General features: G+C 31.2%; 1 protein-coding gene across 1 annotated transcript in view; it reads right to left on the minus strand.

Moving 5' to 3' along the window:
- The window catches only part of LOC145247515 (organic cation transporter protein-like), an 88,966-nt gene that overhangs the window by 44,326 nt on the left and 19,617 nt on the right, over positions 1-25,023 (minus strand). Inside the window, exons 2-3 of the mRNA XM_080109330.1 lie at positions 23,169-23,391; positions 8,409-8,512 (exon numbers count right to left, since the gene is read on the minus strand). Of these exons, the coding sequence (XP_079965456.1) occupies positions 8,409-8,512; positions 23,169-23,391 (327 nt within the window). The remainder of the gene's footprint in view (positions 1-8,408; positions 8,513-23,168; positions 23,392-25,023) is intronic.

The raw sequence follows: 25,023 nt of genomic DNA on the forward strand, positions 1-25,023 counted from the left end.
GTTGTCGAAAAATAAATATATAACAAATAAATGTTATCAAAGGCAAGAAAATTAAATGTTCTACCAAACTGGATAAGATTGTAGTGTTTTTATGTAATGTATAATGTTTAATCGGTTAAAAAACATGCAGTGTTTATCGGTATATTTCAAAACTACAAATGGTGGCAGACTATCGAACACGTTACGTTTGGGGAAATTTTGGGAAAATGAGTTTGAACTAAAAAACTATACAAAATACTGTTAGGAACTCACTCAATATATGTTACTGTGACGTAGGCTGACATATAATCAGTGATTTTAAACTTTTGCTCGATACAAGTGACGACTTTTAAGAGTCCCTTTCAGTGATTTCCTGGTTTGAGGATATTTGCACAACTAAACGGCAAATCTGCCCCCAAAATCCGGTATTATTTTACTTTAAGGCCCGTCTCATGTTCGTATATAAGGAAATATTTTATTGTAGATTTCGGTGTACTAAAAACGAATCTGCAAACCGTTTCCGTCGCAAAAAGAAAGTTTTCATGATATGAAGAAATTACTTTTTCGAAAAGAGGGTGATCACTTTTCAATGTAAATTTAACTTAGAATGAGCACCCACTTTCTGGCCACCTTGGAGAGGGGCATTTTTCTGTGTTTCTTGGCTAAAAGGTTTTTTGTTTGATTTATTTTGCATGGTAATAACCCCTGAACTCTGGGACTATTTTCCATTTCACAAACGTTGCCTTTGTTTACGCTACACACGAGCATAAACGAAGGCTGTTAAATATGCAGTCGCGTACTAAACTGCCTTGTCAAAAAACCTTTAAGCCAATAAACACGAAAATAAATGCCCCCCCCTTCCTCAGGTGGCCAGAAAGTGGGTGCCCATTTTAAGCTAAATTTACATGGAAAAGTGATCACCCACTTTTCGGAAAAGAAATTTCTTCATATCATGAAAACTATTTTTGGTACTCCTTGGGCGTTGAGTTCCATGGCGACTTATTTATTTCCTTAGCTCCCCCCCCATCAGTCAAGGCTAACGTATGCGCACGTAATATTTTCGTTATTTATTTACTTACGCTGCCTTTGGCACTTTTACAAACATTACTTACGTTGACTTAACTCTTTTCATAAATAATAAAAAAAGTAACTAAACCATTTATTGATAATTTGTCACGTGTACAAACATTTATTCATTTATTTATTTATTTATTTATTTACGTTGGCTTAACTCTTTTCATGATTAAAAAAAAGTTTTAATCCTTAAGAATAATAAAAGGAAAAAGTTACTAAACATTTATTAATAATTTCTCATGTAGAAAGAAAGTCCCCCCCCCGAAAAAAATCGTGGCCACAAAGTGTGTGATCATTTTATGTTAAATTATTATGGAAAAGTGATCCTCCACTTTTTAAACTAACATTTTTTCATATATTGGAAACTACTCGTTTGCCTTAATTATAAACGTTGTTTTCGTTTTTAGCGACCCCGAAAACCTACAAGAGTGGTAATTTTAAAGGAATTTTCGAGGGTGGAGTAATTCTTCATATTTACCTTCTTCTTTTTTTTTTTTTCAATAACATAATGGAAAATTTTATCAAAATTCCGGGATGCTTTTTTTTTTTTCAATAACATAAGAAATTAAGAATTAGACAAATTTATTTTAGGTAGGCTTCGCCCGGAAAGCTTTTAAAAATAAAAAAATTAAGATAAACAAATGGTGCTAGTGAACTTACCGATCCGCGCTATTTTTTAAATCGTATTCCCAAGTTTAATTAAAGTTTTATGATATGTTTTTTATTCAATTGTAAGGTTAAAGTAATATATATATATATATATATATATATATATATATATATATATATATATATATATATATATACATAATTTCAAAAATAGGGAATTTTTTTTTACCCATCTATTAATTAGATAGTTAAATGCTGTAATTCGAAAGTCGTCAACGTATGGTGCACGTGAAAGGCTCATTTCTACCGGAAATGAAATGGCGGACAGTCCCGCAGTTACGAAAAATATTTTTTCTTTTATTTAATGTATTTTTACAAATTGCGATCTTAACGATCTTAATTTATTTTAATACCATGCAAACATTCCTTGACTTTACAGATAAATTTTCTGAAAATTTCAATTAAATTGGTAACGTAGAAATATGGTTTTATTCACTTTGAACGAACCAAGAATTACATTTATATATATATATATATATATATATATATATATATATATACATATATATATACACACATATATATATATATATATATATATATATATATATATATATATATAGATATAGATATATAGATATATAGATATATAGATATATATAAACGGTTTGGGACAGTAGTATGAATTAACCAGGCTCTGTCTTTATATTTTGTTCTTTCATTCGGGTTTTCTTTTTTCAAAACAACATAACATAAACCATCGGTGGGATTTTTATTTTATTTTTATACACACACACACACACACACACACACACACACACACACACACACACACACACACACACACACACGTATATATGTTTGATATATTAGTATACAATCGTCTAATTTGTGAATCAACTCAGTCATGAAGAAAATATGTATTCTATGTTTGTATGAATAATTAATTATGAAACTCCAGATGGCGTTATTAAACATTACAATTTCTCACACATAACGATGAGATCAATATATTTCTTGAGTCGCAAATGCTATTCAGGATCATTGATTTGTTCAGATGTCATCACGTAATTTTGTTTTATTTTATATTCTACTAAAACCCGTGAGGACGAAAGAGATCTAAATTTTCCTTTCTGTTTAGTCAAACTTTAAGATATATATATATATATATATATATATATATATATATATATATATATATATATATATATATATATATATATATATATATATATATATATATAACAGTATGGATTCAGGTAATCTTGTTCTACTGCAGATATTTTAACAGTCATCTCTGAACGCATTTACCATATACTGGATAAGGCGGGCGAAGCCAGGGCTGTACCCTTGATATATTCAAAGCCTTTGACAAAGTCTGGCATAAAGGCTGCTAATGAAAATTAAATCGTACGGTATAACTGGACGTATACTAAATATAATAAGATCCTTCTTAGACAATAGAGGCATACAGGTTGTCACATCCAAGCAGCATAACATTAATGCGGGAGTGCCCCAGGGGTCGATCCTTGGACCATTATTATTCCTGATATTTATAAACGACCTGCCTGATAATATTGTGTCCGAGATGGGTATATTTGCTGATGATACAATGCTCTATAATAGGCAGGAGGGAAGAACAGATGCACATAAATCTAAGACAATGTCAGAATTGTTAGAAAATGACCTCCAGACCACAGTGCAATGGCGACGCAAATGGATGGTAACATTTAATGCGAGTAAAACAAAGCTGCTCTCCTTTAACAATTACAAGATGCCTCTCCAACCGCCTATATCCATGACAAATAGCACCCTACCTGAGAATTCTACCTTCAAACTCCTCGGCTTAACATTTGCGGGCAATATGAACTGGAACAAAACATAGAGGACATTGCAAAGGCTGCTGCAAAGAGGTGGGTTCCCTCTATCGAACTAGAAGACTATTCATGCCTGAGAGAATCCTGTACCGTTACAAGGCCACCATTCGCCCATGCATGGAGTATTGTTGCCACATCTGGACTGGTGCATCTACCACTAGTCTCTCCCTCTTAGATAAAGTAAAAAAAAGAGTTGCCAATCTAATCGGTCCCACTTATTTATTTATTTATTTACGTTGGCTTAACTCTTTTCATGATATTCAATTAAGCTTTTCATGATATTCATTAAGCCTATCACAATGCGAGGAATGAAATATAATCGGTGTAGAGGAAGATGAAAACAAGTGATAATTTGCATTTCTTCTTGTTTTCTGTTTAATTTATAGGCTTAATGGTTTACTTTACTTATTCAGTGTAGGTCCAGCCCCTGTCTCATCGCCGCAATGTTGCATCACTATGTCTATTTTACAAATATTCTAATGGAATGTGTTCTGATGAACTCGTTTCACTCGTACCGATAAACCCGCTTAGCAATAAGATCTCACCCCTTCACTGTTGTTGTCCCTAAAAGACAGAAAGTTTTCTATTCTAATAGTTTCTACGCTCGAACAGCTAGACATTGGAATTCCCTTCCTGTTGCCTTCTTCCCTGGCTGTACTGATATGCAGAAGTTTAAATGTAACATAAACAAATATCGTGTTAATCTTTACTAGACATGACCCCAAATAGTAGCCCCTTACGTCGCTATGCTTTGTAAGGGGTGAACATGAGTAAAAAAAAGTGAAATTGTTTCTGTGTGTGTGTGTGTGTGTGTGTGTGTGTGTGTGTGTGTGTGTGTACATTTCCCTATAAAATTACTCTGTCAATTTTCAGTCTACAGACTCGAGATTTGACATAAGGGGTATTGAGATATATGAAAACCCTACCAAACTCCTCCGCCAATTTCAGGTCTAAACACTTGAGGTTTTAGATGTAGGTGACTTGGGGATGAATCAAACATTTTAATTGGATTTGAGCCCAAAACAATAAATGTTAAACGGTCAAAATTGGGGTCAAAGTTTTTAAAAAATTGGCCTCTAAGCCAATTTTTGGTCTAAACATTTGAAATTTTACAGGAAGTGTATTCAGACATAGGACAAGCTTTTTAATCGGATTTTGGCCGAAAATTTAGCTGCCAAGGGGTCAAAATTCAAAAGATTTGACGTTTGCGGTTTCTAGCAAACTATTCAGCTAATTTTGGGTCTAAACATTTGAAATTTTACATAAAGGATATTTAGACATGCAACAAGCTGGCTGCCAAGAGATCAATGTTGAAAGAGTTGACCTTTGTAGACTCTACCAAACTCCTCCGCCAATTTTGGGTCTAAACACTTGAAAATGTAGATTACTTGGACATGAGTCAAACTTATATATATATATATATATGTATATATACATATACACATAAAGTTATCAACAGTATATATGTCCCGAGCATTATATATATATATATATATATATATATATATATATATATATATGTTTTCAGAATGTAAAATCTATATAAATATGTATACATATATAGAAGACATTTAGAAGCCTATCACAATGCGAGGAATGAAATATAATCGGTGTAGAGGAAGATGAAAACAAGTGATAATTTGCAGATATATATATATATATATATATATATATATATATATATATATATATATATATATATATATATTCAATTGTGTTAAGCAACAATATGTCTTACTTAAGAAGTCTACTATGTGTGGCAATGTTCCATGATATATTTCGGGGAAACTCCTTTGTCAAATGGTGGATGTTACAGATCCATTCAAATCATGCTTAGTGGAAGATGGAACAAAAATAAAATAAAAATGGCTGTACGGGATACCACGGCATATATATGAAGGTGGTATGTGTGTATGTATATATATATATATATATACATATATATATATATATATATATATATATATATATACCGTGTTTTGAGAAATTAATATTATTTTATTATTATTGTTAGATTTTTTTATAATTTGATTTTTAACAAACACTTCTATTTTATTTTATTTATTCTTTTTTACTTTATTTTATTTTTTTCTTCTTGTTTTCTGTTTAATTTATAGGCTTAATGGTTTACTTTACTTATTCAGTGTAGGTCAAGCGTGTTGCTCGCTTGAATGGGTTAAGTATGGAGAGAGAGAAAGAGAAAGAGAGAGAGAGAGAGAGAGAGAGAGAGAGAGAGAGAGAGAGAGAAAGTTTGGATCTGAATGCAGTTAGGAGGGGGAAAAGATAGAAGGAGAGGGGAAGACACGAAAGGGGGGGGATAAATGGCAATCGTTAGATGCTAAAATTTATTAATTCTTTACTTCTTTATTCTGCCGTTTTTATTTAAACCAAGCAATTGAAAATAAAACATTTTTCCCTTCTATTTTTTCTTATACAAAAATTAAAAAAAAAACAATTCTGGCAATAATAACAGCAATAATTTTAATTACTCAAAACATGCTATACATATAAACATACCCCTACTCTATATATTTGCTGCGGCATCCTGCGCAGCAATTTTTATTTAATTTTGTTTTTACTCTTCTACATAGCATGCTTTGAATAGATCTGTAACATCCACCATTTGACAAAGGAGTTTCCCCGAAATATACCATGGAAGGTTGTCACACACAGTAGACCTCTTCAAGTAAGACATATTATTGATACTTAACGCAATTGAATATATATATATATATATATATATATATATATATATATATATATATATATATATAATTTGTCTCTCCTTTTTTTAAATTAAATATTTTTTAACTCTTTTTAAAGTTTTTTTTATCATATCTTAATAAATCCTTGTTCTTATATATATATATATATATATATATATATATATATATATATATATATATATATATATATATATTGATTTGAAATTTATCACTTGTTTTCGTCTTCCTTCCTCAACACCAACTACATTCCATTCATCGCATTGTGATAGCCTTCTAAATTTCTTCTATATACCTCTCATATACAATGCTTCAAGCAAACTACATCTTATTTTATATGCATATATATATGTGTATATATATATATATATTAGAATTTTCAGAATGTAGAATATACTAAATTAACCGTGACCCGTTGAGTCAGTATAAGTTATAGCTATTTATGGAATAATGAGCATACAGACTTAATGTATAAAAGTTCAAGTGAGTATACATAATTAATATATAAACACGCAAAAATTTAGTGCCTGCGCGCGTGAAAACAAATGTGAAAACAGTGCGCAATTTTTCACGCAAAAATTGGATGCATGTATGCACAAATCAAACTTGGCGACCAGCAAAACAATACGGAATACATTCGATAATATAAATCTCAAGATCATTGCCTTTAGATTAAATGAAAAATCTCTCATATAAAAAGGGTGTTATCTGTTGAAAAAATTGAAATAAAAAAACGAAAAGAAAAAATACAAGGATAGAGTGTGCATTGTACAGGTACACATTAGGCTTAGTGTGTGTGGGGGGTATTAGCAGCCATGAAAATATTAGGAAATAACAATTAATTGATTAAGTAATATTTAACGGCAAATCTTAAAAAAAATAATTAATACGTTTTGAAACGTTTCTACATATTTTAAAAATGTTTGGAACTTATGACCCGATCCTCACCTGATTTCCCCTTTTTTATATAAATTGATCAAGTAGTTTTTATTAGATTTATTTTTTGTTTGCAATGAAAAATGAAATAAAATAAACGTAAATAAACAATTATAGACACGAAAAACAAAGTTAAAAAAAAATCAAGTCCCAGTTTTAATCACGCACAACTTGGGTAAAGAAATATTTTTAAAAATATTTAGGTGCACCTGAACAATCGGCACCCCTTTACAATTTTTTTCCTTTTTGTCTTTTTTCAACTTTTTCTGCGGATTATAAGCAAACAGATTATATAACAAATTGAAAAAGTCAATAAATAAGAATTTGGAACGGGGTTCAGTTTCACATACAACGTTCTAGTAAATCGACCCCCCATTTTAAGATCCGATTTACAGCCCGATTTGACGTTAGCTTTTTCCCCATCTCCAGCCATTATTATTATTTTGTCTTCTTTTTTTTGCGACTTTTCACTTTGAGAAAAGTTCGTTCTGCTCCCAATACCGTAATTATTTTTTATTTAGTCTACCCGTTTGCTCTTAAACGGAAAGATAAAAATTGTTCAAAAGTGATTTTGAGATTATATTGTCTTCTATTGTCTTGAGAAAAGATTGTTAAAGTAATGAGTGAAAAAAATAAAATCCATATTTTGAGTTCTTTTGAGGGGAAAATAAAGTAACTATGTTATATATGCTGCAGACAGACTACTTTTCATTGTGTCAAAAAATAATTTTTTCAGTGTTATCCCACAAAGAGATATATTTAAATATTTGGAGAAATGTGAGGGCTGTATTCACTTTTGTGATGCACTGTAAATATAATTTATTATATAGACGTACATAGATATAATTTAGTGTATATATATATATATATATATATATGGTTTTCCTGTAGTATGAAACCCACATAGATATAATTTAGTGTATATATATATATATATATATATATATATATATATATATATATATATATATATATATATATATATGGTTTTCCTGTGGTATGAAACCCACAACTTTATTATATAGACATATATAGATAGACATTGAATACGATAGAGCGAGAGAGGAAGAGGGAGAGGGAGAGGGAGAGGGAGAGGGAGAGAGAGAAATAGATAAAAAACGATACTATTATTGTTATTTCATTTCAATGTATTTTATTTTCCAATAAATTTCTAATCATTACAATGTTATGAAAATAATTTCAAACTTACCGATCGGAAAGCCAACCACATCCCAACATGGCGACGAGGTAACCAGCAAAAAACACGGTGAATACTTGATCGGAAAGCCATTCTCGATGGCAAACAAGATTAAACTAAAAAGAAAGATGAAAGGTTTTATGATTACGTGTTAATAATAGCTTATAAATGATAATTACGTATTCGTCGCTCAAATAAATATAGAAACGAGCTTGAATTTCTGAGAAAAAAATACACAAATATATACGATTCTGTGTTAATAACTGATAAAATTCTAAAATCAAATAATATGGAAAAGAGCTTGAATGTCTGCGAGATAAAACACACACACAAATACATATAAATTAAGGTCATTAACCATCCATTTTGAGAAAGCCCGTGTAAGACAGGAGAAACCTCGAGCCTCTAGGCCTCTTCACCTCCATTTTAATTTCATATCGTCGGATTTTATCCATTTTCAATAATCATATATATATATATATATATATATATATATATATATATATATTAAATATATATTAAATATATTATATATATATTAAATATATTATATATATATATTAAATATATATATATTAAATGCATATATTAAATATATATATACACATATATTAAATATATATATATATATATTAAATATATATATATACACACAATATATTAAAAATATAAATATATATATATATTAAATATATTATATATATTAAATATATTATATATATTAAATATATTATATATATATTAAATATATATATTAAATATATATATTAAATAAAGTATATATATACACACATATATTCAATATATATATATGTATAAATGTATATAAAATAAAAATAAAATAAAATAAAATTTTGTTGCAAAATCCGATCCTGCATTTTGCTAATTCCTACCCTCTCATGAGAAGGAAAGTATTTATTCGAAACTCCGCGGATTAAGGACTATCCACTTATCTAGTGTTTCCTTTTCAGATTAAATATGTTTTTTTCAAAGTGTTTTTTAACATGTTTTATTAACTGTTTGCTCGTATATATATATATATATATATATATATATATATATATATATATATATATATATAGTGAGTAATTTATAAAATATATATGGCGATTAAGCTACACTGAATATTCTGCGTTTCATCCACTATAGGATTCGTCAGGCTTATGCGCGAATTCTGTGGTTGCTTCTTGTTTTTATATATGTTGAGGATTTTTAGTTAGCCAATCAGCTTTCTAGTATCCACCGCGCCCCTTCCTATCAGCCAATGGGCATACATTTTATCGAACAAAGGATCTGTTTTTGAACTAGGTTAGTGGTTTAAGGTAGACGTTTTCCTTTTTATATATATATATATAAATATACCTATGTGTACAAACATACATGCACATATATATACATATATATATACACATATGTGTGATCGTTTATGTATATTCATGTTTATTTAATTAATTTATTTGTTTGTTTTCTATTGTTATTGTTAGTTTTAAAGCTATTTTGTATCGCTATCCTAGAGTAAGTTTTATTTTGTGAACACAGTTGTTTGCTATTTCTCGTCTACAGTTTAATAGATTTTGGGGTTCTTTAAAGTATAGGATAGCAAATTTTTCATGGAGGCATAATTTACATGGGTCGTCTAACTGTCTGCACGTGGTAGCTTGTCTCATTATTTTCCATTCGACTACCGGCCACTGTCCGCTTTCTTTGAGTTCCATTAAATATATTATATATACACGCATATATTAAATATATATTTAATATATTAAATAAGAGATGGGGAATAAAAGTTACATATAACTTTATTATTAGATCAATGAAGAAAAGAAGAGGATAAAATTATCGACGTTATATGTCATTTTTATTTCTCATCTCTTACTTTATATATATATATAGATATATTGTTCCTCTTAACTGTGTAGAGCCGTGATTTATTTTACGGGCATAGATAGATATAATTTATTATATAGACATACATAAATATAATTTATTATATAGACGTACATAAATATAATTTATTATATAGACGTACATAAATATAATTTATTATATAGACATACATAGGTATAATTTAAGATTGAACATCATTAAACAAAAAAAACATTGAAATTTAGATTAGTATTTATTAATAACTAGCCTGGGTGCCCGGCGTTGCTCGGGTGTTTGGAGGTGTGTGTCTGTTGAGCAAAAACAATTAAAAAGTAGTAGTAGGTACGCTCGAACCCCTACCGTGATAGAGAGAAAAAACGTAAAAAAGAAACGTGACGTCTTTGCTGTTACGCCTATCGCCAAACCGAAAGTGACGTAAGTTTAAATTAAGGCTAGTCAATCGAAAAAAGGATACGACTTTCGAAAACATCGGTGAAAAAAGTGACCCGTCCCTGTAGAAAAGTGGCCAGTTGAGGGTGAAAGAATAAATTTTCTTTTGTCAATTTTTCGATATTTGTCGTCCGAAGGATCGGGGTTCAAAATGTTATCGATCTCGTGAAAACCCATCGCCTCTGTCGAAATTGTTAGGCAGACATACATACATACATTTAAACAGACAGGTGAGATTTATATTATAGATAGCTGATAATATTGTTAAATCCAACAATCTGAAACCGAGCTTGAATTTGTGGTTCGAATATATATATATATATATATATATATATATATATATATATATATATATATATATATATATATATATATATATATATATATACACTTGTGCCCGATATTATTCATACCCCTCGGATCTTTGAGATTTCTATAAGAATATTGCTCAAACCAGAAGGTAGACAATATTAAAGGGATTTCAAACAATAAATCAAGCATAAGCATTTAATTTAAACTCAACAAATAAATAAATTATGCAAGTTTGAAACATTATACAAAGAAAAACAATAATGACACTAGTTCAAAATTATTCATACCTCTCTTACTAATAGTCAATAGCATGCCCTTTATTCTTAATAACTGCCTGTAACCGTTTGGGATATTTATCAACAAGGTTTTTACAAGCATCAACACTGATTTTTGACCATTCTTCAATGCAGTAGTACTCCAAATCCCTCAAATTTCTAGGTTTCCGCTTTTTAACCTCAGTTTTCAATATGTGCCAGAGGTTTTCGATAGGGTTCAGGTCGGGACTATGGCTACGCCATTCCAAAACATTAATTTGATTATCCTCAAACCATTTCTTGACTATTTTGGCAGTATGTTTTGGATTATTATCCTGTTGAAGGACCCAGTTTGGTCCTAAATGGAGCTTCTCCGCATCCTGTCTAATGTTTTTCTGGAGTATCTCCAAATATTGCTCCTTCTTCATGGTTCCATCTATCTTGACCAAACTACCTGGACCACTAGCCGAAAAGGAGCCCCAAAACATTAGGCTACCACCACCATGTTTCACCGTGGGTATGGTGTTCTTTGGGTTGTAAGCTTCTCCTTTCTTCCTTCAAACGTAAGAAGCATCCATATGGCCAAACAATTCAATTTTTGTTTCGTCAGTCCACAAAATACTTGAGAAAACGGACTCTGGAGAATTCACATGGGTCCTAGCAAACTTTAGACGTGCTGCAATGTGTTTTCCGGTGTGCAATGGAGTCCTTCTTGGTCTTCTTCCTTTCAGACCATTTTCATGCAGAGTCCTTTGCAATGTTTGCCTTGATATTTTTATGCCAGAAGACTCCAGATTTTCTAAAATGTCCTTATTAGTGGTGGTTGGATTTGCATTAACACTTCTTACAATATTCCTGGTGGCTCTAGCAGACAGTTTCCTTTTCCTTCCTCTACCAATCAAGTTGTTTGTTGTGTGGTGGCTCTGGAATTTTTTGATGATGCTCTGTACTGTTGCTGTAGGGACCTCAAATTTCTTGGAAATTGACTTGTAACCTAAACCATCCTTATGTGAATTCACAATTTTAGTCCTAAGATCATTACTAATCTCTTTTTTCTTCCCCATTCTAATAATTTTTATTCTTTTTATTGGTTTTCAGTTGATATCATTTTAATTTCTGAAAAATGCAAAAAACGAAATGAAATTAATCAAAGGTTGTATAAAAGAATTCAAAATAAGAATCAAACAGAAAACAAACAGTCAGAAACTCGATTAATACTGAAAAAATAAGGGGGTATGATTATTTTTGAACATTGCAGATTTTATAAATAGCTGTATATTTCTTTTATTACAAGTATCCCGAGATTTTAAAATGACGAAAATGATCAGAAGAGGTTTATTAAGAATATGTATCAATATGGACGTAAACAATAAATTCTTACAAAAGTTACACCTAATAAACTCAATTTTCAAGGGGGGTATGAATAATATCGGGCACAAGTGTATATATATTATAACTTACTATATATATATTTTATAACTTACCATATATATATATATATATATATATATATATATTATAACTTACTATATATATATATTTTATAACTTACTATATATATATATTATAACTTACTATATATATATATTTTATAACTTACTATATATACTTACTATATATATATATATATATATATATATATATATATATATATATGTAGAGCGAGAGAGAGAGAGAGAGAGAGAGTAAGTTATGAAATATATGTGGCAATTAAGTTACACAGAATATTCCGCGTTTCATCCACGCTAGGCTTCATCAGGCTTATGCCTAGCGTGGATGAAACGCGGAATATTCTGTGTAGCTTAATTGCCATATATATTTTATAACTTACTACCTAACTCTACCTACGTATTGTGCACTGTTAAAGTAAATACCTAAAGTTTACGCATAAATTGATACTTTCGTATTTTAATTTATGTGATTAAATGAAGTAGCCGTATATATATATATATATATATATATATATATATATATATATATATATATGTGTGTGTCTGTGTGTGTGTGTGGCACACGCGCGCGCGTGTGTGGAGGTGTATTATAATAAAGCCGTATTCATATCTCTTTGTTTTCTCATAATATGCGTCACACATACAAGCATAGGCATGGTTTTCATCTATATAATTATAAAACTCAGATTAGCTTGCTTGCTTGGGCGTTTAAACCGTATATCCGGTTTGTGACTTTCGGTTTCCAAAAATTCGTCTGCTTACCTATTCATGGCTACCGGTGCTTTTCAAACATACACATAGTCAACAATCTTGTTTGTTTTAATTTTTTAAACATATTTTCCTTACAAATAAATGTAATTTAACCCCGTTGAGTTAAAAAATGATTCAAATTTGAATATACAACATATAAATATAATCATATTTATAATCATATTTATTGCTAGTAGCGCTCATGTGGATTTAGTTTGGTCTTAAAAAATATTTTCTCTTCAATGAGAACACACTCACACCTCACCACACCCGTGCAACGCCGGGTTCCCCCGCTAGTAATATAGAAAAGAGCTTGAGTTTATGGGAGAGATACACACACAAAAAACGTGACTTCTTTGCTGTTTCGCCCATCGCCATACCGGAAGTGACGTAGGTTTAAATGAAGGCTAGTCAATCGAAAGGAGGGGATGACTTTCGAAAATATCGGCGAAAAAAGCGATCCCTCCCCGTAGAAAAGTGGTCACTTTAGGGTGAAGGAATTAATGTTTTTAGCCAATTTTTGGATATTTGTCGTCCGGAGGGTCAAGCTTTAAAACACATTATAAATAAAATAAAAAAAATCATAAAATAAAATAAATAACGACAAATTTAAAACAATTTTTTTAGCAAATTCTTTTTTAACGCAATTTTTCCCGTCTGGGCGAAACTGTCGTAGGTTGCCAACACTAGATGACACATAGAAATTTATTATGTTTACGTCAGTTGCCATTACGTTATCTAACTATAGAATGCAATTACATGCACATTACTTCGTAATATTAAAACATTACTTTTATTCCGAGGATCGGCATGACCATCATCGTCCTAACCTTGAAAGGAAGTAGCTAAAAGTTCACCCTCTCTATACCGAGAACTCTTACGACTTTGTTTTGCTTTTTGGTACAAGATAAATCATAATTGAAACCAGACGTAACTCAACGTCATTTTTTTTTTTTTAAGATAATAAGTTTTGGTACTGTACTTTGTTTTGCTTTGTGGTACAAAGAAAATTTCAATGTTTTTTTTGTGTGTAAGATAATATTTTTTTACTGTACTTTGTTTTGCTTTTTGGTACAACGAAAATTTCAATGTTTTTTGTGTGTGTAAGATAATTTATTTTTTACTGTACTTTGTTTTGCTTTGTGGTACAAAGAAAATTTCAATGTTTTTTTTGTGTGTAAGATAATATTTTTTTACTGTACTTTGTTTTGCTTTTTGGTACAACGAAAATTTCACAAACAAAACATATAAGCAATTTTATTTCTTTGCGTAACAACGAAACTTTTCTATTTTACAAGAAAATTATTAATAAATTATGCTTTTTTTAGAGGGAGAGAGAGAGAGCGATAGAAAGAAATAGAGAGGTAAACACTTATATCAGTTTTTTCTATTCGAACATTTGGCAAATGCGTATTTTAGTGGCGTAAATTATTTGACAGTAAAAAAGTTATAAAAATTATTTATTTTTATATAAAACAAATTATTAGACCCAAACGCTGAAATAAAACAAACAAAAAATCATTTTTATGACTTTTTTGTTTTATTAGACTAAATGTACGACATTCAGGGCCGCCATATTGCTTTTAAAATTTTGCCTTTCTAAGGTTTGACAGATTGGCGTTTTAAAGCCAAATTTTATCTTTTTACGTTCTTGGCCGCTATTTTTGTAATGAAAGAGCGTAAAAAAGGCCAAAACGTGTCATTTTTAGCCATTTTGAGGCATTTATTTTCCTCTTTTGAGCCCCTGGGAACGCAACGGGAATTTTCGCAAAAAATATTTTTTTACTGTTTAATGAAATACAATTTGTGGCAAAATTTCAGGAAAAACTAATATACGGTTATCTGGCAATCGTCTGGAATAACGAACGCCACTAAAAACATAGATCCCTTTCCGATAAATCTGGGACCAATATCCTATTCAGATAAATCAATAACAAGCGGCACTTGATTAAATGGTTTCTTTTATTGTCGCTACCCTGTGATCACGTGATTAAAATTTTACCAGACGAAAAATTGTGAGGAAAAAAAGTCATGAGACCCAAGACCGCTTTTACATTGTCCACAAATAAGTAGTTTTTCGAATAAAAACGTCATTACCAATTACCTACGTTATTTATGAACTATTTGCGTTTACATAAACAAATCACATTATCATTGTATGCGAATAGGTAGTTTTAAAATATTAATAAATATAACTGATATGTCGTGTATAACGCTAAGCAAGCGCTCAACAACCACCTATTCTAGTTAGTGTCAGTTTATAAATATGAACTATCTGCTCATATGTAAATTATACTTAATTTGCATATCACTACATCTCCCTATAACAGAGGAGCTTTATGCCACGAGTACTTCTCGTACTTCTCGTGGCCTCCTGAACATATTATCTCTCCTTTTCCTTGGAGATCTGGATCCATCACGTCTTTCCCTAAAATCGCAGTGTTCCTCCTGCATATTCTGATCTTCCTCTTCTGCCTTGTCCCATTCTACTTCTTCCTCTTTTACCTCATATCTATCTACTTCTTCCTCTTCAGTCTCATTCTGCAGTAACTCTTCGGTTACGTCAATGGGAAGCTTTGAAGGCATTTCCTCATCCGATTGTTCTCCTTGGCATCTTATTTGGTCAGCATGATCTAGAACACTGTTCCCATTTTCTTTATTTAATATTGCAGTATTATGTCCTTTCTGCATAATAAATTCTGCTGTCTCAGTTTCCGTATTCCGATTTCTTTTATACTACATCTTTTGATTTGTCGCATATGGCATAGTCAAAAGGGACCTTAATTGTCTGCCGATTAAGGCAGATGGACTTTCTGGCCTGCCTGCATTCGGAATTGTTCTATAATTTAGTAATAATTTTGGTAGGAAAGCATCGATTTTCTCCTTTTGTTGCACACATGCTTTTATGCCATTCTTTACCGTCTGGACCATCCTTTCCGCTATCCCGTTACTTGGAGGGTAACAGGGAGGGATCTTGTAAGGTATGCATCCTATTTTTCTTAACCATTCATGAAAATCAGCATCCGCAAATTCTGGTGCGTTATCCGTCACCAATGTTCTCGATATCCCATTTCTCGAAAATATTACTTTTAATATTTATTTTACGGTGGCACTTGTTTTTATCAGGTACTGTCACCACTTCAGGTCAATCTGAATATGCGTCTACTAATATTAATAATAGTCCTATCTCATTGACATATGCATGGCCCATGTGTACTCTGCTTCACGATTCTGTTTCTCGGGGCCACACATGTATTTTCTTTTGCTTGAAATTCCTGAGTTCTGTGCTTTTTGTGCATCTTTTTAGGTAGTCCTCTACGTTTCTTGAGTACCCCGGCCACCATGTTTCCAGTTTTAATTTTCTTTGCGTAAATGCCACTCTACAATGTACGTCATCATGTACACTTTTTATAACCTGTTTCCTCTGTGTTTCTGGGGGAGCTACCACGTCTTCATTACATATTACCCCGTTTTCTATAGTCAGTTTATGTCTTATTTCTTTGAATGGTCTTTTAGCCATTGAACAATTTCCCCAGCGACTCTCTTTTATCCTCAACACTATTCTATTTAACACTGGGTCATTTGTAGTTTCAGTAGCCATTTTTATCTACAGATATTACATCGGTTTCTACAAGGTGCAGGAATTTGTCTTCAAATTCCTCGTCGTTTTTGTCCTTATCCTCTCTATAAAATCCCAATCTAGATTAGGCATCAACGTGCGGTATCGTATTCCCTTTGACATACTCAATGTCAAAGTCGAATGCCATCAATCTGATCGCCCAACGTAATATTTTGGACGTTGTAACTTTCGATAGTTCTTTTCTTGGGTTAAAAATAAATTCCGGTGGTCTTTGATCACTTTTCGAAAAGAATTTTCCCATAAAGAATTGTCTTGCTCTGTCCGTTGTCCACACTATGGCTAGTGCCTCTCTTTCTATATTAGAATAATTATGTTCAGTCGTTGTCAATCTCCTCAATAAGTACATTACGAGATGACCTTCTTGTGACAAAATATCGGATACGGAATGCTCACTAGTATCAGTAAAGGGTAAAAGAATTTGCACTATTGACTTTTTCCCCAGAATCTGTTTTAAGTTTTCAAAGCAAAGTTTTCTAACCAAATGAAATGGTTCTGTCAACTCATTATATTTTGGTACATATTTTCTATAAAAATTTACCAAACCCAAGAAAGACTCCAACTCTTTTTTTTATTTCTTGATGTCTTTCAACTTTTTGCTTCGCACATTAGCAGCGAAGCAACGAATCCAATTATCTACGTATTGCGGGTCTTCAAAGACCAGAGAATATCCTATCGTCGACGCCGTTGATATGTCGTGTATAACGCTAAGCAACTGTTCAACAACCACCTGTTCTAGTTGGTGTAGGTTTATAAATATGAGCTATCTGCTCATATGTAAATTATACTTAATTTGCATATCAGTACAATAACTTTATTTTTTTTACTATTAGGATAAAAAATCCCGTTGGTTTAAATCAAGGTGATTAAGTAAAAAGTTATTTTATAGAAACAATAGTTGCGAAATTAATAAACTAAAAAAAAATTGCTTGCATACGTATTTGTTACCTATCTGCATGATAGAAACACTAACTTTAATAGAAGTTTTCAGGCAATGTAGTCACCAACGTTCCCTTTTCTTTCTTTTTTTAAAGTTTTTTTTTCTTGATCGACGCACATCCTATAACTAAAAGGGGATCTTAACGGTCAACACGGATATCTTACAAACACGGATTACTTACAAAACACTCTCCGCTAACATGTTCAGAATGGCTTTAAAAATAATAACATTATTTCAGCACGGTAACAAAAATTACATAACTATCTTACATTTACATTTTTCCAGCACTGCACATCTAAAACATTTACATTTTTTCCGACCGACACTGCACACCCAAAATTACAAGGTCGGTTCATAGTATTTGTGCGTGGTGCTCATGACAATGATTATCTAGATTAAATTTGGGGCAGCTAATTTGACACCCCGCCCCCCACAAAATGGGGTGTCTTTTCCGACATCTGTTCTTAACAGGGGTAGGTTGGGAGCATCCATTCCAAAAGCCATTTTTAGCATGAGGATGTTGGGAGTGTCTATTCCAAAAGCCGTTCTAAACATGAGGAGGTTGAGGTTTGGGGGTTGGGAGTTGGTTGTTGGCCAATACCAACAACAGCCGTACTTAAACTTTTTACGAGAATGAGGCATGCTTCCACCGGGCAACGCCGGTTAACAGGTCCTGCTAGTAAATTATAACGAAAGAGATGTCAATTCACATGCACATTTTTTGATTTTCATTTTAAAAGAAACTATAATAAAAAAAACTTACAGTCTCCTCTTAACATGACTTTTTTAAATTATAAAATAAAATAGCCAATTTGAAACCGTAAAGAGATAGCCATGTTTTCTTTTTGATTTTGGAAGAGGAAATGGTTTTAATGATTTTTAACTGATAAAGAGTGACAATATAGGGAGGTAATTTTTTATCATTAATTAGTATTTGTGGTAATGTTTTTTGTAGCACTGGACGTATGGACAAATAAATTATTATTATTATTATTATTATTATTATTATTATTATTATTATTATTATTATTATTATTATTATTTTATTTTTATTTTTTAGAGTTGTCATGAACCAGTGAATTTTAAACAGTCCTTAGATAAAAAAAATATTAACGGTGCATGTCTGGTAATATATATGCATTAGCATCTGCCGGATGATTATTTACGGCTGTCACGTCTGTGAACTAATGTGTATATTTGGTTCGAATAATGTATAATTTTATACCATAAAAATATCAATGTTCCAAGAGTTGGCTACTGCAATTTACGGCATCGATTAGTAGAATTGCTACTATCGATTAGTAGTTGTACTAGTTGAATATCATATGACATTTTCGTCTTAGTTTACTGTAACCTACAAGCTGTTGATTCTTTTTTTTTCTCATTCAAAAATGCAAAATAAAAATCTGATTTTATAAAGAAAAATCAATCTTTTTACCATCGTAGTATTTGTTTTATCTGCCATGCAAACAAGAATATCTTATATACATATGCACATACACACACACACACACACACACACACACACACACACACACACACATAATATTTTTTTTATTTACTCACTAGGAGTAGTCACACAAGCCATAATCAAAAGATTTCTCCTTGTGAACAACTTGCGGTGTTCTCTGGAGTCCAAGTGAAAACACGTCTCCTCAGATTTCCAGTACTCTCCACCTCTTTCGATAAAATTCGCAAATGAATTTGCATTATCGCAACAGCCGCTTACCATTGATTTCTCGCTAGCAGCAACCATTGGTCTCCACTCGAATTTGAGTGGGAATAAGCCTCCCCAAGGTCCCAGTTCTCTTGGCACTTGTCCACCGGAAGTCTAGTAAGCACTCTCTCCTCGATCTTTCCATCCTCCATGACTCTTCTCGGCTATTTGACATCATTCTTTTGTGGGGGAGGCGGTGATTAGTTATTGGGAGGAGATGGTGAGCTAATAGATATGCAGCTTCGTTGTTCTTGGTTCCATTTTACGTTTCTTCATGTTTTGTCCCTGCAGTAGCTCGTCTGACCCATGCATGTGGCACATTTCTCTACATTCGAGGGTTTTCCTTAATATTTCAGCTGTTTTCATTATTAATACTCGTTGTATCTTTCCAGCCATTTCTCTGACTCCAATTTCTCCCATTCTTTTTTCAAATTCTTTCGGAATTGTTCCTACTGCTACTACTTGATTTTTTTTTTCATCATCCATATCCTTTTCAGCTCTCTGGCTAGCTCTGTGTATTTGCTTCGTTTCTCCTTTTCTTTGATATTTATCCTGTGGTCAGCTGGATTTGGCGGGACTTTTCTTTCTTGTTAATTATTACGACGTCCGGTCTTCTTGCTTGGATGGGTTATCCGTTTTATGTCCATGTTCCATAGGATTTTGTGATTCTCGTTTTCAATTATTGTTGCTGGCTTTTGCTTGTATTATTTGTCTCTGCGTTCAAATAAAAAAAAACAAAAACATATTTCCACAGGAAGTCTCGAAATAAAAACGAAACGTTGATGAACACATAATACGGTTTGCACCTTTTTATTTCTCTCTTTTTGTATATGTATACATAGATATAAACATACACTCATTCCTAGGTGCATATACGCAATATTTTCATTAGTGGAGGTTTTTAATGGTTTGATGTGGGTGCACACGTGAGCACCGACGCACATCCCCACACGCATGCATGCACACACATATACGTGCATACACGTATACATATATGCACCCGTTCATGCACCCATACATACATCTGCAAAGATACACACTCACTCGCACATACGCACCGATATCTACACACGCATATACATACAGATATACCACGTGACACGCCGTAAAATATGGACACAGGTTCCACACACATGTACCCACATACGCAATAATAAACGCACTATATATATATATATATATATATATATATATATATATATATATATATATATATATATATATATATATATATATATATATATATATATATATATATCGCTGTTTGACAATCTTTGGATCTGTAGTTATCAATGATTACGATCCCATCAGGCGAAATATTCATACTAAAAATTTTCAATATAGGCATCTAAAGAAAAAAAAAAGAGAAACATTTCGCCTGATGAGATCTTAGTTATTAATCACTAAAAAATACGAACATTGTCCTGTCAATGTAGCTAAACCTGTACCTGTGTGTAAAACCCCATAGATATTCTTTGAACTTTTATCTCATGAATACATTCTTAACCTGAACTTATATATATATATATTTTTATTATTTATACTTAACTATCTATCTATCTATCTATCTATCATAGCTCAGACGGTAACAATCCTAGAGAGATACATAATAATTAAGGGTAAAGTACTAAACTATCTTGTGAAACTATTGAACCGACTGGGATTATCAGTTGTACGAAAAAGTGTTGATGGTTCTACACAGAGCCTTCACCACTATAAAAAATCATCTGTGTGAATTTTCAAACAACGTAGTTGTTGTGGTTGACCTCATACCTATAATAATTAAGTGATTGATTTTGCACTACGAAACAGATACTGTCAAGAATTGTAAATCGCAACTGAATTAAGGGAATAAATTCTAAGATGGTCAACATCATGGATTTTGGAATATAGTTTTTTGTTATTTATTCACTATATTGTTCTGTAATTACATTGAGCTTCTTAAATAAGGATTGGTATATATTATAAAAAAATATATCTCTACAGAAATATATATATATATATATATATATATATATATATATATATATATATATATATATATATATATATAATATTATAAACCTTAATTTTTTTGATTCATCCAGCCTTGACAGACGTGTTTTTAAATATTCTCTCCAGTACTTTTCTTTTAATGATTTGGAATTCATTCTATTTGCGCTTTTTTCCAAGGAACTCTGCCTTTTGGATTATTTTGGACCATTTGGAATTTACCCATTGGATTGAAATTTTAAATTCGACCGTTTTGGATTTTACATTTTTGATTCATGTGAAATCTTTTTATCATTTTTCTTTTGCCTCCTGTTCCCCTTACCTCACCCTTTTTTTTTTAACCAAGTAAGATCTGTGACTTACTTGTAGTTTCATTAAATACTTTTATATGCAAAATCCGATCCTGCATTTTGCTAATTCCTGCCCTCTGATGAGAAGGAGAGTATTTCTTCGAAACTCCGCGGATTAAGGACTTGTGTTTCCTTTTTTAAAATTAAATATGTTTTTAACTCTTTTTCAAGATGTCTTTTAACATGTTTTATTAATCATTTGTTCATATATATATATATATATATATATATATATATATATATATATATATATATAATATAAAGCTGAACTTCTGTGTGTGTGTCTGGTCACGAATAGGCTCCTATATGGTTGACTATTATAGAAAACTGATTACATATAATGATAGAAGATGTATCGAGACACAGGAATGGGTATGTTTGATCTGGCATAATAATGATTCATTAAAATTGTGGGGTCTGCGTACGCGCCTGGTCCACAAAGTATGGAAATAAAAAATAAAAAAAAAAAACGTTTACAAGTGTTTTGGATATAGATGTATAATAATACTTTGATAAGTATGTTTTAACTTAAATAGGGATGGTATAATAAAATTGTGGGGTCTGTGTTCGCGCCTGGCCTCCATAGAATGGAAATAGGCACAAACTTTAATAAAGATAAGTATACTTTGATAATTATGTTTCAGTTTGAAGAAATATGGTATAATAAAATTATGGGGTGTTCGTTCGCACCTGACCTCCATAGAATGGAAATATGTCACAAAGTTTAACAAGGTTTTTTAATATAGAATATTGTGATAAGTGTTTCAGTGTGAACAGGTATGGTATAATAAATTATGGGGTTTATCTATTTTATTTTTACTTTCATCATATTTTGCTTTGGTTTTGATACCCCCAAATTCGAAGCTATCTCTTTACAACCCTTTCTTTTCATAAACTATCATACTGTCATAAATCAAAGTCCATTTTCTGTAAGCTGTTTTTGAACCTAGTCAACGACGGGTACTTTTGCTAGTATATATATATATATATATATATGCTTCAGAATGTTAAATCTACTTAAAATAAAAAAATATATATATTAGATGTACTTACCTCGGTTGTGAGTGTTGTTTCAAATATTGATTTGTCATAGACCCATTTGTTGCATGTATCGAGGGTCTGATTTCCCTGGAGAGTCGTATTACCAAACAGGTGGCATTTTCTGTAGACGTCTTTCCCGTCCACCGTTTCTTCGGGAATGTATTCTTTGATGAGTTTGGCGTGAGCTTCACTTTGTACTTCGTAAGTATCGTTTGGTAAACCGGGAATGGCACATCTGGAAACAAACAAACAAACAAGCAAACAAAAAAGAACCTTTCAGTATCGCACTTGTATGCAATAGAAACACGAATCTCTAAATATTATTCACGAAGTTTTCCGGAAATTAACGGACAGGGACATTTCTAAAACAAATGACATCGGGTGTTCAAAATGTCTGGTAAACGAAGACTAGCACACCTGGCAAAAAACAAAAAACAAAAAAAACAAAAAAAAACAAAAAAACAAAAACAAAAACAAACAAACTATAAATACTTTTATAGAATAGGAACATTCATTCCAGAGATCATTGTTAAGGTGGCTTGTCCTGTTGGCTTATATGGTTTGTGTAGTTCTACAAGATTCATCCTCCCAGGCTTTATCTTCTTACATTTTGGGAAGAGGTTACTATATTGCTACTTGTCCTAGGCACCCCTGCCGGGGAATATAAACGAGGTTAATTTATTTGGCCAAGTTAGAGGCTTACCTGGCCAAATAGTGGTGAGACGACAACAACTATGGATGGCAGTAATTGCTGCGAATCCAGTTAGGACATTTAGAGTTCCTATCTCGTCGCAGTTACTACCTGATGTAGGCCAGAGGAATAGTTGGCCGAAACATCGTGAAACAACATCTAAGAAAGATGAGTATAATAGTCTGCAATAAATAAATTAATAAATAATACTCATCTAAATAATGATTTCCAAGTAAACTATATAAAAACGAGGTTGTTCAGACATTTGTGTAGATATATATATAGTGCAAAATTTTGTTGAAAATTCAAAGAAGATTCACGTTTTTTTTTTTTTATAACCTTCGTTTATTTCCTGGATTTTTTTTCCATTACAGCTGTTTGATTAGTGGGAAGGCAATTTTACGATTTATGTGTCCAAACAATTTTCCTGTCCCCACCAACTTCTTCAGATGTAATATATATATGCATATATATATATAATATATATATATATATATATAAATATATATATATATATATATTATACATGCACATATATATATTATATATGCATATATATATATGCATATATAATATATAATATATATATATATATATATATATATATATATTATATATGCATATATATATTACATCTGAAGAAGTTGGTGGGGACAGGAAAATTGTTTGGACACATAAATCGTAAAATTGCCTTCCCACTAATCAAACAGCTGTAATGGAAAAAATCCAGGAAATAAACGAAGGTTATATAAAAAAAAAACCCTGAATCTTTTTTGAATTTTCAACAAAATTTTGCACATATTAGTGTTGGGATATCATATATATATATATATATATATATATATATATATATATATATATATATATATATATATATATGTAGATATATATATATGTATATATATATATTTTATATATGCATATATATATATATATATATATATATATGTTAGTGTTGGGACGATTAATCGGAATCGGAATTGTGAATAAAATATCAGAATATTTGAGATTATCGGTATCGGAATCGGAAAAATATCAAAACGGTTCCTTTGTCTTTTTTATTTGATTTTGTTTAAAGATAATTGTTGGTAATAATGATAAAATAATTAATATTTATTGATTTGAAACCACCAGTTAAGCTAAAATCGATTAATCGTCCCCACAAGTATATTTTTA

This window comes from Euprymna scolopes, chromosome 25 (assembly GCF_053919585.1).
Source record: "Euprymna scolopes isolate OS-2025 chromosome 25, ASM5391958v1, whole genome shotgun sequence".
Classification (NCBI taxonomy): Eukaryota; Metazoa; Mollusca; class Cephalopoda; order Sepiida; family Sepiolidae; genus Euprymna; species Euprymna scolopes.